The sequence below is a fragment of the Limulus polyphemus genome, unplaced genomic scaffold (genome assembly GCF_000517525.1).
Source record: "Limulus polyphemus unplaced genomic scaffold, Limulus_polyphemus-2.1.2 Scaffold1267, whole genome shotgun sequence".
Classification (NCBI taxonomy): Eukaryota; Metazoa; Arthropoda; class Merostomata; order Xiphosura; family Limulidae; genus Limulus; species Limulus polyphemus.
In genome coordinates, this window is record NW_013666877.1 from 237150 (window position 1) to 250467 (window position 13318).

General features: G+C 32.6%; 1 protein-coding gene across 2 annotated transcripts in view; it reads right to left on the reverse strand.

Annotated features, from left to right (window-relative positions):
* LOC106462847 (probable nuclear hormone receptor HR3) overlaps positions 1–13318 on the reverse strand; it is a 59376-nt gene that overhangs the window by 3095 nt on the left and 42963 nt on the right. For both annotated transcript variants that reach the window (XM_013922810.2, XM_022390242.1), the window contains exons 2-9: positions 8401–8486; positions 7857–7998; positions 7383–7602; positions 6447–6655; positions 5234–5355; positions 4596–4728; positions 4011–4118; positions 3475–3591 (exon numbers count right to left, since the gene is read on the reverse strand). In XM_013922810.2, coding sequence (XP_013778264.2) covers positions 3475–3591; positions 4011–4118; positions 4596–4728; positions 5234–5355; positions 6447–6655; positions 7383–7602; positions 7857–7998; positions 8401–8486 — 1137 coding nt within the window. The remainder of the gene's footprint in view (positions 1–3474; positions 3592–4010; positions 4119–4595; positions 4729–5233; positions 5356–6446; positions 6656–7382; positions 7603–7856; positions 7999–8400; positions 8487–13318) is intronic.

Sequence of the window (13318 nt, forward strand, 5' to 3'; positions counted from 1 at the left end):
TGATTAAAATTATTGTACAGTTTTATTTTCATTCTGAAAAGGTTATTATAAGTTTATAATTCTATGGCATTATATCTGTTTTTATCACTTTGGATATTGAAAAAGCTGTATGATTATGGCCACACAAGAAAAGGTCAAAGTTATGATACATTTACAGAATAATAACTAAAAATGCACAAGGTAATCATTACTTTAAAAAGCTCAAGGCTGTGATAATAATGTTTGTGTACATAGACTACTGATCAAGCTGTCAACAATGTAAAATGACAATTGTAAATACCTTGATATTGTTAATTTATATATTTAAAAAGAGGGGGAGAATTATATTGCTAAGTATTTTGAACAAAGAGTTTTTTAATATCATAACTCTACAGTAAAAAGACAAGTAATAATGCATATAATATATATATATAAAGGACGAGTAGCATAGTATGGGTAAAGTGCCTACAGCTGGATTTCTGTAATTTTAATTGAATTTGTTCAATACAATCTACATTGTTGTAATAATGCATTTACCTTCACATACATACTTTGAAATCATTATGAATTTTAACAGGGTTTCACATGTTTCACCAATGTCATCAGAGGTGTGATCTTTACTGTTTGTTACATTGTGTAGGTCTGTAGGAAGGGATATTGGTTCATGGGATTATTTTCCTCATGACAGATGGTTGGCAAGTTCAACAGCCCACAACTCTTGCATTGACAGTACTATGTTGAAATTTGTGGAATAGAACTGGCAGAGAATGTTTTATCCCTAGAGCCCTTTGTTGGGTACATGATTTGACTGTATTTTTTACAAGTAACAAAAAATTTACCACGGTAAATCAAATATCATACAGTCCATTCCGAAACACACTTTTAGCTTTATCCTTTCAAAAGATTCTCTTCTCTGCCCATCTAAGCATTGATATGAATTATACCTTGCTTGCTCCAGCCTTTATACCCCACTATATCGCCCATAGTGGTTTTAATCTTGTGACTTTCTCCACCTATGTCAATGTGCCCTCTATACCAGATCCGTATACAAGCTCTCCATTATTACTTCTTAAATTATGATGAAGGTCTTATATGATTACTGCAGGTTTCTCTTCAGCATTATTACTACATTTTCAACATATTCTTTTGGTTTCTTTTTGACCTGTTCTAGTGGGTCTTGAGTTTATTGTTTATTTTTCTTTATTTTACTAACAACTTAAAAAAAAAAGTGAGTGGTTTAGTTTCTTTTGTATTTTCCTTTTCAGGGACTCTCTCATCATTTGGATCCCTCTCTGTGGCGGGTGTTGCCTGGTCGGATATGCTTATTTCCAAGTCTGCACTAGCTACCAGTGGACAAGTCAATAATTTTCCTGGTAGCAACGAGCTCTACTGAGATGGGGTGTTCCATAACACCACCTTGTATGTTTTCTGGGTGGTACACAATTAAAAACAAATACATTACTGGACTGCCACTCGAGGACAATCACGAGTAAAGCTAAAGGGGTTTTGCCCCTGCTGACCCTTCAATTGAATTAATCAGAGTCAGTTTGCTTTTCAAAATAGGGAACATGGTTCACCTATTCCATTTTCTCCTGAGCATTGTTCCTTGGGACTCCCCCCCCCCCCCATTTCTCCTAGTGGAGTATGAGAGTCCTTCCCACTTCTGGTTTTGCTGGAGCGGTGGACAGAGGGTATTCCTCCTGAGTGATGCTTGTACTCAAGGAGAAGAGATCGAAGCTGGGTGCCCTCCAACTGATATCCTTGGATGATTTTCCCAGAAGTATGGTAGGAGCACCCTCGTAATTCCAGTTCAGAGATGACTATTTGCTATCCGGTTGGGTTGTGTGTGGCAATCTCTACATTTCGATGATCATGGACTTCTCATAATTCCACATGTGGAGAGTCACTTCCTGTGCTGTTGGTTGAACTTTGTTTATTCCACATCCTCCTCGTAATTCTGGGAGCATGAGATGTTGCCTTGCCTCTCAGTTTGGGGAGTTAGGATTTAGGTTCATAATCCCAGGCCAGACTACCTCTGTTTTCTTCAGGTTGAGTGAGGTGTGAATGGCAGTAATTCTGAATTTGGTTCGTTGCATTATGCACTTCTTACTAATGCTTAGATGGACAGAGAAGAGAAATTTTTGTCAGGATAAAGCTAAAGTGTGATAGGAAGTAAGTATTATTGGAAATACAGTTTTGGTATAGGAAGATGTAAACTTTTCAGAAACTTGTTCAAGAACATAAGAATATTGTAAAATAAAAACTGTGTGCTCACTGCAAGAATAATGGAAAGTTTATTTTAAGGTGCATAGACAGTAATGTGGCAAATTCTTACTGGTTGAGAAACTGAACATGTTTCATCAACCAATTAGACAAGACCATCAAAATGTGTGAGTGAATGATTGGCTATACAGATGATACTGTGTGTTCACTAGCTTCATTTCTGGCTTTTATGGGATACAAACAAAAATACCCGTCTCCAGTGATGGGAAAAGTTTATGTTAAACTATCAATTTAAATTATTTCATGGACTTTAAAAAGATTAAGTGTGTTAATTCTTGGTGTCTCTCAGAGCCAAAGCTCTGAGTTACTTATACTACCCATCATGAAAAGTAATTGTTGAGCATTTCAGTCATGCTAAGAGTCTCTCAACAATAACATACGGTAAATCTACATTTTTATTGTTTAAGTTACGTCACATTTTGAAATGTGAATGATAGTGTGATTAATTCCTAACAACTTAGTGTAGAATATCCTGCTTGCAAAATAAAATTTAGCCTCAACATATTTCATGCCTATTTTCCCATCATTTCAAAAGTAAATGTTGAGCTTTGCCTGTGTGTCCAGCTTCTCAAACGGAAAACAATTGAATGTTCGGACAGACATCACAGTTCATAATATATTTAAGATGTTGCATTTTATCTGATGGTTATGCTAATTTGCCCGTATCAAGTATCAGCAATATAAAATGTTTTACAAATAATAATGAATAAAAACAATCTCTCAACATGCTGTTGTTTAAATTGATATTTTGGTCCCCAAAATGTTGAGGGCACTCTATAAGCCAAATGATTTCTCAGTATATCATGCAGTTTAAGACACGAATAAATACTGAAGAGGTTTGTTATTTAAGACTGTGCTGGTGTTGTAAAATTGTGGGAAATGACTCAACTATTAGCAAAAGTGAACAATAACAGACTGTAATTACTACATCAAATCATAAAATGAATCAAAATATTTTTCACATAACAGTAAGGCATGTGAAGATATTGTTAATTGCAAAACAAAGATTTATATAATTAATTAATTTTTGCCAGTTCACTGTAGGCTATTCGCTTGTCTTATACTACTTAGTTCTTTGTATTCTATTGCAGGCAAAATATTAATTACTTAACATTAACTGGACTAAAAACAAATTATTCATGTTTTGTTTGTGCTTGTTTTTTTTAGCTTTCATATTCATGATATGCTTACAAAACGTGATTTCTAACTTACCAGGAGAAAGCAAAACAAACGCAGAAAACAAGGCTAGCTCTGTTTCAGTCAACTTGAGCTCTGCTACACTCTTTGCAAAGTCAAAACTAGTGCTGACAAGCTTCATTTCAGTTGTATCTATATGGAGATAGAGAAATTCTTGAAAGATCTTCTATTACAGTTTTCCAATTCATGATACATAGTTTATGATCAACAGAAATTCTTAGATATATTAAATTAGATATTCTCACATAGTTTGTTAAAAGATTAGTAATGCTAATAGGCATCTATGAGTTAAAATCTTAATTGAATTTTAATAAATGATAAATAGCAGAAAAAAATCTTGTTTGTCTTAATGTACAAAAACAAAGGTAAGTTATAATACTATAGTTATTTTTCTTAATCACTTGAGAATGTGTATGCTGTGACAGTTCACTTGCAATTTGAACTTATTTTTTATTACTAAAGCACCTCGTAAAATAAGACATATACATATGTGCACACTTCAAAAAATAAAAAAATAACACACACACACAAATGCTTTGTTCTTTACTCACCAGATGTCATGAATGATTCAACTGATAAAAGATTCTCTCCATATAAAACTGAACCAGTGTTTAAGTCAAAGTACCTACTCATCCTTAATAAAACGAGTTCAAAACTTCCTGTAAAACAAAAAAATGACTGATATAATAGTTTAAGTGACATTTAAATGCTGTACTATTTTTTCTCTAATGGTTCAATTGTTTTCAATGTATATGAAATTGTTACTAGAAATACCCTTCAACTTGTTCTTAACACCAACAGGTAAAGTAGTTTATATGCAGCAGCATCTGATAATCACTATGATGTTGGTTAGATCTATCCCTACAGTGTGCCAGAACAGTGTATTTACACTCAACTATTTGGTCACTAATATTATGTGACACGCTTCCTCAGCTAATCCTGACTATGACCTATAACAGTTACATGAATTCTGATATTTTGTCTTTTTCATACGTTTGGTATTTCATAAACTTTCAGTATCATTAATATTATTGTCACTTTTATTTATACTCTTGTATTTCCTGATAAAAAAAGTACAGGCATGATGTGTCAGAAACAATTAAATCATAAACATCCTCACATACTTATTAACTTACCAGCTTTCAGTAACACAATCTGATCATCTTGTGATAGTTTCATAAAACCTGGAACCATCTTGGCAAACTCTATAATCTGCTGGACAATTGCTGTTAATCTTTGTGCACAGTCCAACCATAGTTCATCTTGTGCCTGAAAAATTCATAATTGCATTATGATTGAAGGTCTCTAACACTTGGTACACATTTAATAATGAAATTTAAAAACTACTATGAGATTATAAAAAAAAGCATTTTATATATAAAAATATCCAATTATTGAAAAAAAATTTATATGGAAAAAAAAAGAGAGATAAGTATCATCGTTCATGGAAATGGTAAAAAATACATGTAATCAGCAATAACATGAAAGTTAAGTGTGCATTTTTAAACACACTGAAGACATTTCAGCTAGGTATATATATCATGAAAGTATAAAATTAGTCATTGAAACATTAAACTTTTCTGTTAATGGGTGATTTGCCATAATTGCACTTTATCACTCTGGTTGAAGCATCAAATAAAATAAGCCATTTCTTAAAAGTTACCAAAATATTTCTAAGAAGCTTTTTAATTATAAACAAAAACAAAAGAAACTTTACTTATATTTCATTTTCATTAATATATATATAATATAAGTCATTAATGAGATGACTTGCCATGTTTTTATAATATAAAAGCAGTGAGATATCTTGGGGTTTTCTCATAAGGTCTGTAATCTGGTCTGTGGTGTACAAACAAGTACGGTTGTGTGCATTAGCAATAGTCTTGGCTAGTAAATCTGTAACAAAATAAAGATGTTTACAGTGTTATGCATAACCATAGTGTGAAAAAGGTACTGTGTATAAGAGTTTAAAACTTAAGTCTCAAAGTTATTGAAGAGTTTTACTGACATTGTGTAAACAATTCAAATATCATTTGGAAATCATTTCATTTTAGTTCCGATGATAGAACCTGAAATTTGAAAAACAAAAAGTTCTAATTAGAAGGAAAAATTTATTATTTTTTGATACAACTGATGTGATTGGGGGTTGTTAGAAAAAATACAATTTTATTTTCCATATAATAGATATAAATAAATTGCAGCTCCCAACTTATTATGTTAATTGTCCAATATCCATCCATTGTTAACATTATTAAGCAACAAGGGACATTGCTCTTGAACAAAATGCTATAATGAAACTTAATGAAGAATGAATAAACAACTTGGATATTGTACAGCCATCATCAGTGTACATCAGGAAAAAAAAAAGTATCTTCCTGCAATATGATTATATCAGGAAGCATACTTCTTGTTCGTGTAGAGACTGTAATTGAGAAATTATGGTGGACAGCCTCTTGCCATCTTGTATATAGTCTTAACCTAGAACCTGTAACTTCCATCATTTTAGTCCTTTCAAGGACAGTCTGCATGAAAAACATTTCCTGACAATTGATGTTCAAAAAGCAGCTGTGTGCAATTGGATTTCAATCACCACACCTGTATTGTATAGATTTATACAGTTCACCTGTATGCATGCTGAGTTGTGAATTCATTGTCACATGCCTTTATGAGTGATATTTTAAAACCACATAAACACTTTGTACAATATGGAGTTATGTATGTTTCAAAAATTCTGATCTCAATAAACAGTTTTCTTTAAAAATACCATTATGCCAGTTTTTCTTTTAGCAAAACAGAATCAAAACCATTTATATAATAGCCTTAAATTGTTAGTTCTTGTTTATTTTAAAATCTCATTCATTGCATCAAATAAAAATGATTTCATGCTTTCCTTCGATTATCCCACTTTACATAGATCATATTGTGGTTATTTTTAGTGTCTAGGTTTAAAGAGTAAAATATGCTTGTTATCTTCTGCTTCAACTAACCTAAATGGGAATTGTTTGATATTGTAGTAGTCTGGATTGTAGTTGTGAGGAGCCTATTGGTATCTGGTAAAGGTGTTTCTAACTGTTGTCGTTGATCAAAAGTTGTACTGTCTACAAAATCTGTTCCAGCCAAGTCAAAAGTCATGGCTTGGGGAGTATAAGCATAACCATTTGGTGTAAAGGTACTGTGGTCTCCATTATAGGCATACCTAGCAAAACAAAAAGAAAAAAAGGGGTTAAGAATAAGGATTACAGTAAAAAAGAGAGCTCTCATCACCACAAGCTAACTGAGCTATGCATAATACTGATAATGTATGTACATGCAGTATCAACTGTAAGATATTCTTCACAAAACTCTTAACTGTATCTATAATTCCTATCATCTACTAGGCCTAAAGAGGTATTTTGACTGTAAAATTCACTCAACAAAAATCAAATTTTAAATGAAACTTCAAACTCTCTATATATTTAGTGTTCTGATTTGACACCTCAGCTGTTTTTTTGTTTTTTCATTTTCCTTGTTTTTCTTTGCTCTAAGATTGTATTTAGCTTAAAGTGATACTTTTCACCTTCATAACCTAATAAGTTGCATCAAATTGTATTATAAAAGATATATTTACATGTACAAGCTTAGGTTAAGTTTGTTATGAAGTTAAGAAATATACAATGATCATAGAAATTCGAATAATCAAGTGATAAGTGAATTTTTTTATAAGGTTACTTTTTTGGAAATATGTGGAAAATATATACTACCACAGCAAGGCAGCATTATTATTTTTGTCATAATGCCACAGTAATATATCCATTAGAAAAATACTAAGTTTTAAAACTAAAATATTTTACAATATCTCCAATATGGTGGAGAAAATATGACGAGAACATTATAACATGTAATTACTTGTACGTTAATTTAATTTTTCTTTTGCAAATTCCTACCCTCCATTGATGTAGGGTAGATGCTGATTAGATGAGGACGGCTGCTGTTGGTCAAAGACGGAACTATCTGGCGATGTCTCTGTGGTTTGTGGTGGTGCTGGGTGTTGTTGTGGAGGTCCTTGTTGTTGAGATGGAGGACGGACTAGTTGGGCTCTATGAAATCTAACTTCATCTTCTACCTTTTCTCTCTGTTTCTTGGACATTCTTCCAAACTTGACAGCTAGAGTAAACACTTTACGTGTTACAGTAAACTTCACTGATAATCAAACGAAACAAGAAAATCCAAGTAGGAAAGGATTAAATTTCATTATCAGATTATATTGATATAGGCAATAAAACAGCATGCACATATTTTTTTGATTTAATGTATATGTTCAATTTGAACAGAATGTAATTCCTAATACCTACACAAACGTAAACATTTATCCAATATTCTTACTCACTGTGGATTAGACAAAGAAATCAGTTTCTTACCATCTCTTGACATTCCTAGAGCTAAACACTTTTGTAGTCTGCAGTACTGGCATCTATTTCGATTCACCCGGTCTACTACACAGTTTTTTTGCCTGGGACATTGGTAGTTCACCACACTCGACTGACTTCTTCTGAAGAAGCCCTTAAGATTCATGCATATAACTTTTTATTCAAGCATAAAAAATTAGTTCTAACTTTAAAAATATTATAATTGTGAACGTAGCAGTGTATGCATCTAAAATTTCTAGATAGTTTTTCTAAAAAAATGGCAATGGTTAAATCTTCAATTGATGAAGTGGTTACTATATGAGTATACAAAGAATTATAGATGGCGCGAGCCAATTAAGTTTAGTAATATTATTTCATAAACCATTAAATATTATAACAAAAAATATACACAACTTCGAGTTCTGCTTAATGTATTTTTCACACGAACCAATAAAGGTTTAAAGGGCATCTCGTGAGACGCACCCCTTGTTTTTTAATTTAATTTTAATATTTTTACTGTTTATTTTTTAATTAAAGAAAACCAGTTTATACTTACCTTGCAACCTTCACACGTGATCACACCATAATGTACCCCAGATGATTTGTCTCCACATACTTTACACGGTATGATCTCTATCTGTGCTGTAAAAAGACCACTAACACGTAAATTTCGAAATCTTGTAAGAAACAAAACAAAATGGTAATATTGAAATATCCATTGTTTATTAAACTTTTTATAAATCACTATTAATAATACATTTTTAAAAAGTTGCTTATTTTAGAGGAGAAAAGAAGTACTTATCTTTTATTCTAAGGTGTGTGAAGTTCAATAAACATTTTAGCTTCTAACCTCAGCAGGTTTATGTCTAGTTTGAACTTTCAATGTATTAAAAAAAATAGTTTATTGTGAGATGTCGCAGAAAAACACATTCAGAATTCACATGTGGCTTTATGTTTTGCCTAGTACACTCATCATGTGGCATCTGATAATTCACCTAAAAATGTCTTAATATAACGGCTTGCAACACAAAAACTAATCTCAAAACACCGAAGTACTCTAGGTCATGTTAAAGCCAACATTTATTAGTACTGGTACCCCTTATCAGTGACTTGAGGTGGCATTCACCTAGAGCGATTCACCCAAGTATTTCAAATTTATTTTAGAATGAACGTTTAAAAAAATGTAGAGTAGGGATCACTGAGTCTTATTCAAGATAGATGGCGCGTAAGCTCTGTATTCCTTTACGAAATTACCATCGCACTGCAACATGTCTAGTTTTAGGCAAACATCCTCCATTAAACATGCATTTGTGGATATTTTTGTATGGTTCTTACAGCTTCATTTCTGATAGCTTTATTCAAATTATGAAATAGATATCTCATTTCAAACCAGATTTCACCATTAGAACATTTCACAATTTCGAACAGTGAAATGAGTAATATTTTATGTCCATCGCTTCCATGCCAGTTTTGGTAAAAAAAACTTAGTTTATATAATATTTTGACAGATTAGTATGAAAATGATAATGTAAATTTTTTAAAGGTACGTATTTTCTAAAAATTCTAGCCTAATTTGAGTTAAACGTTAAAGTAAAAAACAAACTTTCTTAAGTTATGTAGATTACACCAACAGACATGTTGATGTTTGTTTTTTGCTGTAAGTGAAAGTAACTAAGTATTTTTGTTAACTTTATAGATCCGAGATGAGTACTGAAAACAAGAAGCCAACAACTTTACAACATCGCCATATATATTTAGTCACTACTTATTTGATTAAAATACCAGTTTGCAAATAGGTCACTTATTCCACGACTACGTGTCTTAAGAAGTGTAACTGTAGTCATTGAAGTAGGCCTTCGTTGTACCTTTGTCGAACTGGTTTCTTCCAGCAGGTTTTGACAGTACATATGAAAACGTTATGATCATTCTGTGCAAACTCTAGCTTAAGCCTGCGGCAGAATTGAAGCAACACAGAATAAAGAATATACGTTGAGTATGTAACAAAAGTTACATGTAACCGTACAAAAATACAGTAAAAACGGAATGAAGGTACAAATTGATTTGTTTATTGTTAATGCATTTACAGTTACAAATGGAATAAAGATATCAAGACGTGTATGGAACTGACTCAGATACACATAGATTAAAAAAAAACAAAAACGACCACTACACTCCAGAATTGTTATTTTATAATTGGAGATCCCTAAAGGCTAGACTCTATAAAGAAATTCAGCTCAATTACAAAACACTAAACTCGAGCGCTTTCGCTAGGTCATTATTGGATTTCAGCTTAATAGAAATAGATTAAATATGCAACAATAACTGAAAGAAACGCCATGTAGATAGAGAGCGCATATAAATCCGTTAAACTACTTCATAAAAAATTATGTTGGGAAAAACAACTTTGACAAATGTTCCCTAATTTAGGCCATTTTCATTTTTTTAAATTTATATCCTTATTAAATATTTCCATTAAAATCAACTTTATAATACGATATATATTTACAGATATGCTGTACTTCGGCAGCATTATTTTAAACAATATCATGCATCATAAAACTTGAGTATACAACTAACATTGTGACGTCATTGATTCTCGGAGCAGAAGCAAACAGTACACGGGGTCAAAAAACCCTGAGATACATGGCGTAACAGCTAGGAGACCTGGTAAGAAACGACATACTAGTAACATGCTATTTATAGACAAACACAGGCAAGCCACATTTTGAAAAGCACTTCCGCAATTACAGCCGAGAACAAAAGCGCAGCAAGCTGCTAATTTGCTTCCAAACTATAAAATACGTCATTTCGTTCACTGATGTATTATTTTGAGTTTCAATAATACCTGAAACAACAATGGACTTGTAATACAAGTGTTTTTTCTTTAAAATGTTATAATATTTGTGATTTTGTTCTGTTTAATTTTTACAGCAGTGAACACTAATTCATTTATGTTGTTTGTTGAATAATAGCTTCGTATTATTACAGGACTTAGCCGCCCACTTTGCGACTAACTTCGTTACACACCCTTCAACACTTATTAATACTGAGACTTCATTTCCGGGTTTACAGGCTTAGCAATATATGTATATTTTTTTCTGCCTTTGTTAGTTCCAGGGGAGGATCGCTTTCTGTTATACCATCAATTATCATTCACGCACGCCAGTCCAGCTACTTCTAGCCCTGATTGTAGCTTTCGGTAGAGAAGGGGAAAAAAGTACTTGTTTCTGGTCGTAGAGCGTATGCGCGAGGTCGTTGGTGTATTCGTTTTGTTTTGTTGGTTGCCAGGCGAGCTTTCAACCTCAGTACTTACAAACGCGTTTAAATTTTACAGCCCGAAGCACACTTAAAACCGAATAAAAATCTATCATGGCTACATACAATAAAAGCTGCTACATACACTAGTTATTCTTGCAATGATGTTTTTTTATTAATGTAGAACATGAAACACAGTCCCAGAATAAAACATTTACTTTGGAAGTGTGTGACTAGTGTATAACAACAGTTCTATTGTAGGATACTATTGCCACAGAAAATAAGTAATCGTTATACACGCCTAAAGTGATATCATAAGCATTATTTTCAAAGTGCACCTGGCGTTCTAAATATTGCATTACTGTATATCATAATAACAAATCCGTTATAAACGAATAACGCTTGACTCTGGCATATAAAGTATAAAATGTGCTATGGTTAGATAAGTTAACTATCTTAAACACTGAAATATAATATGTGAAAAACCGCTGTCTTTATCTAACTATCTTAAACACTGAAATATAATATGTGAAAAACCGCTGTCTTTATCTAACTATCTTAAACACTGAAATATAATATGTGAAAAACCGCTGTCTTTATCTATCTATTTACACACATGTTGTTTGTGTGCGTGTATATATATATTGACCGTAAGAGGTGCTTTTAAATAGAGAAAATAACAACTATAAACACTTGTATGTAAAATTATACCCGGACTTTTCTTTACGTTAAAAGACGTTTATTTGCGAGCTATCGGTCCTCTTACCGGAGCCTTCACCGGCAACAATGAAGGCGGTACATATTAATTTACCAACGTTATTAGTCTTAAACAACAGCTATAAAGACACTTTAATCATGTTGTAACATACTAAAACACAGATATTTAACGCCTAGTACAATATCATGAATGATGTTTGGTTGCGTATATCTGGTATATTGCTTCCTGTAGATATCATTATAGCTGTTAACCTGATATTATTAGATTCAGTCATGAATAAAGGTACACTTATCACATACTTTAATTAACTAATTAAATGTGACAAATAATTCTAATGTGTATGATGAAAAATTCATTAGATAGTTGATAGCTTGAATTGTTCTAAGGGATACTCCACAAGATCCTAACCTTTAGGGAGCTTATGGCTATAAGGAAAAAAAGTGATCTAAGTTTTTAACCATTTTAACGGAGAAATCCTTTATACTTTTTTTTAGACCCCAAACTGAACAATAAAAGTAGAAAAATTATCACTCCTGATTCGCACACACACAATGTATTATTTACTGTTGTACATCTGTAGATTTGTAGAGATTGCCCCACAAAAATGTTTCACGATAATTGGGTTGTAAACATTGTTTACACTTTTACACAGAATCAAAGAGGTTTTAAAAGCTATATAAATTTGTAGTTAGATATATTCATCGTAACCTTCGCGGTAATATATTTTGAAATATAAAACACATTTGCTTATATTACGTCGTCAAGAAATTAATGTCGCCTCTTTTTTTTTTTAGATGAAGAAACCCGAACAACTTATATATCAAAACAAAACATTTATTAAATGAAATAGTCTCCATTCTTATCGATGATGCTTTTCTATCTTACAATCAGGTTGTTAATGCTCTGATTAAAGAAATCATTTGGCTTTGAAGCAAAGAAACATGTCGATGTCCTCTTTAACACCTTCCAAATTTGAATACGTTTTCCCATTAAGATGGTGTTACAGTGAACGAAAAATATGGTAATCTGATGGTGCCATATCTGGAGAATATGGTGGGTGGGGGAGAACTTCCCAACCCAACTCCATAATCTTGTGTTACGTCAAATGTGCCATATGTAGACGTGAATTGTCGTTGAGAAGAAGAACATCTTTCTGATCGACGAGTGAAGGGCGTTTCTGATGAAGGGCTTGATTTAAACGTTTCAGTTGCTGACTATAGATCTCTGCATTGACAGTTCGCTGTGGATTGAGGAGTTAGAAATGAATTACTCACTTGCTGTCCCACCAAATGCAAAGCATCACTTTCTGCGGATGGAGTCCAGTTTTTGAGGTCGGAAGTGGTTTTTTGTCTAAGACTGAGGCATTGTTTTTGGCGTTAAATATTCGCATAGAGAATCCATGTTTCATCACCGGTGACAATTCTGTACCAAAAATGTTCACGCGCATTACGCACCAAAAGAGACGAAGCAACGTTCACACTTTGGAAACGATGATCATCGG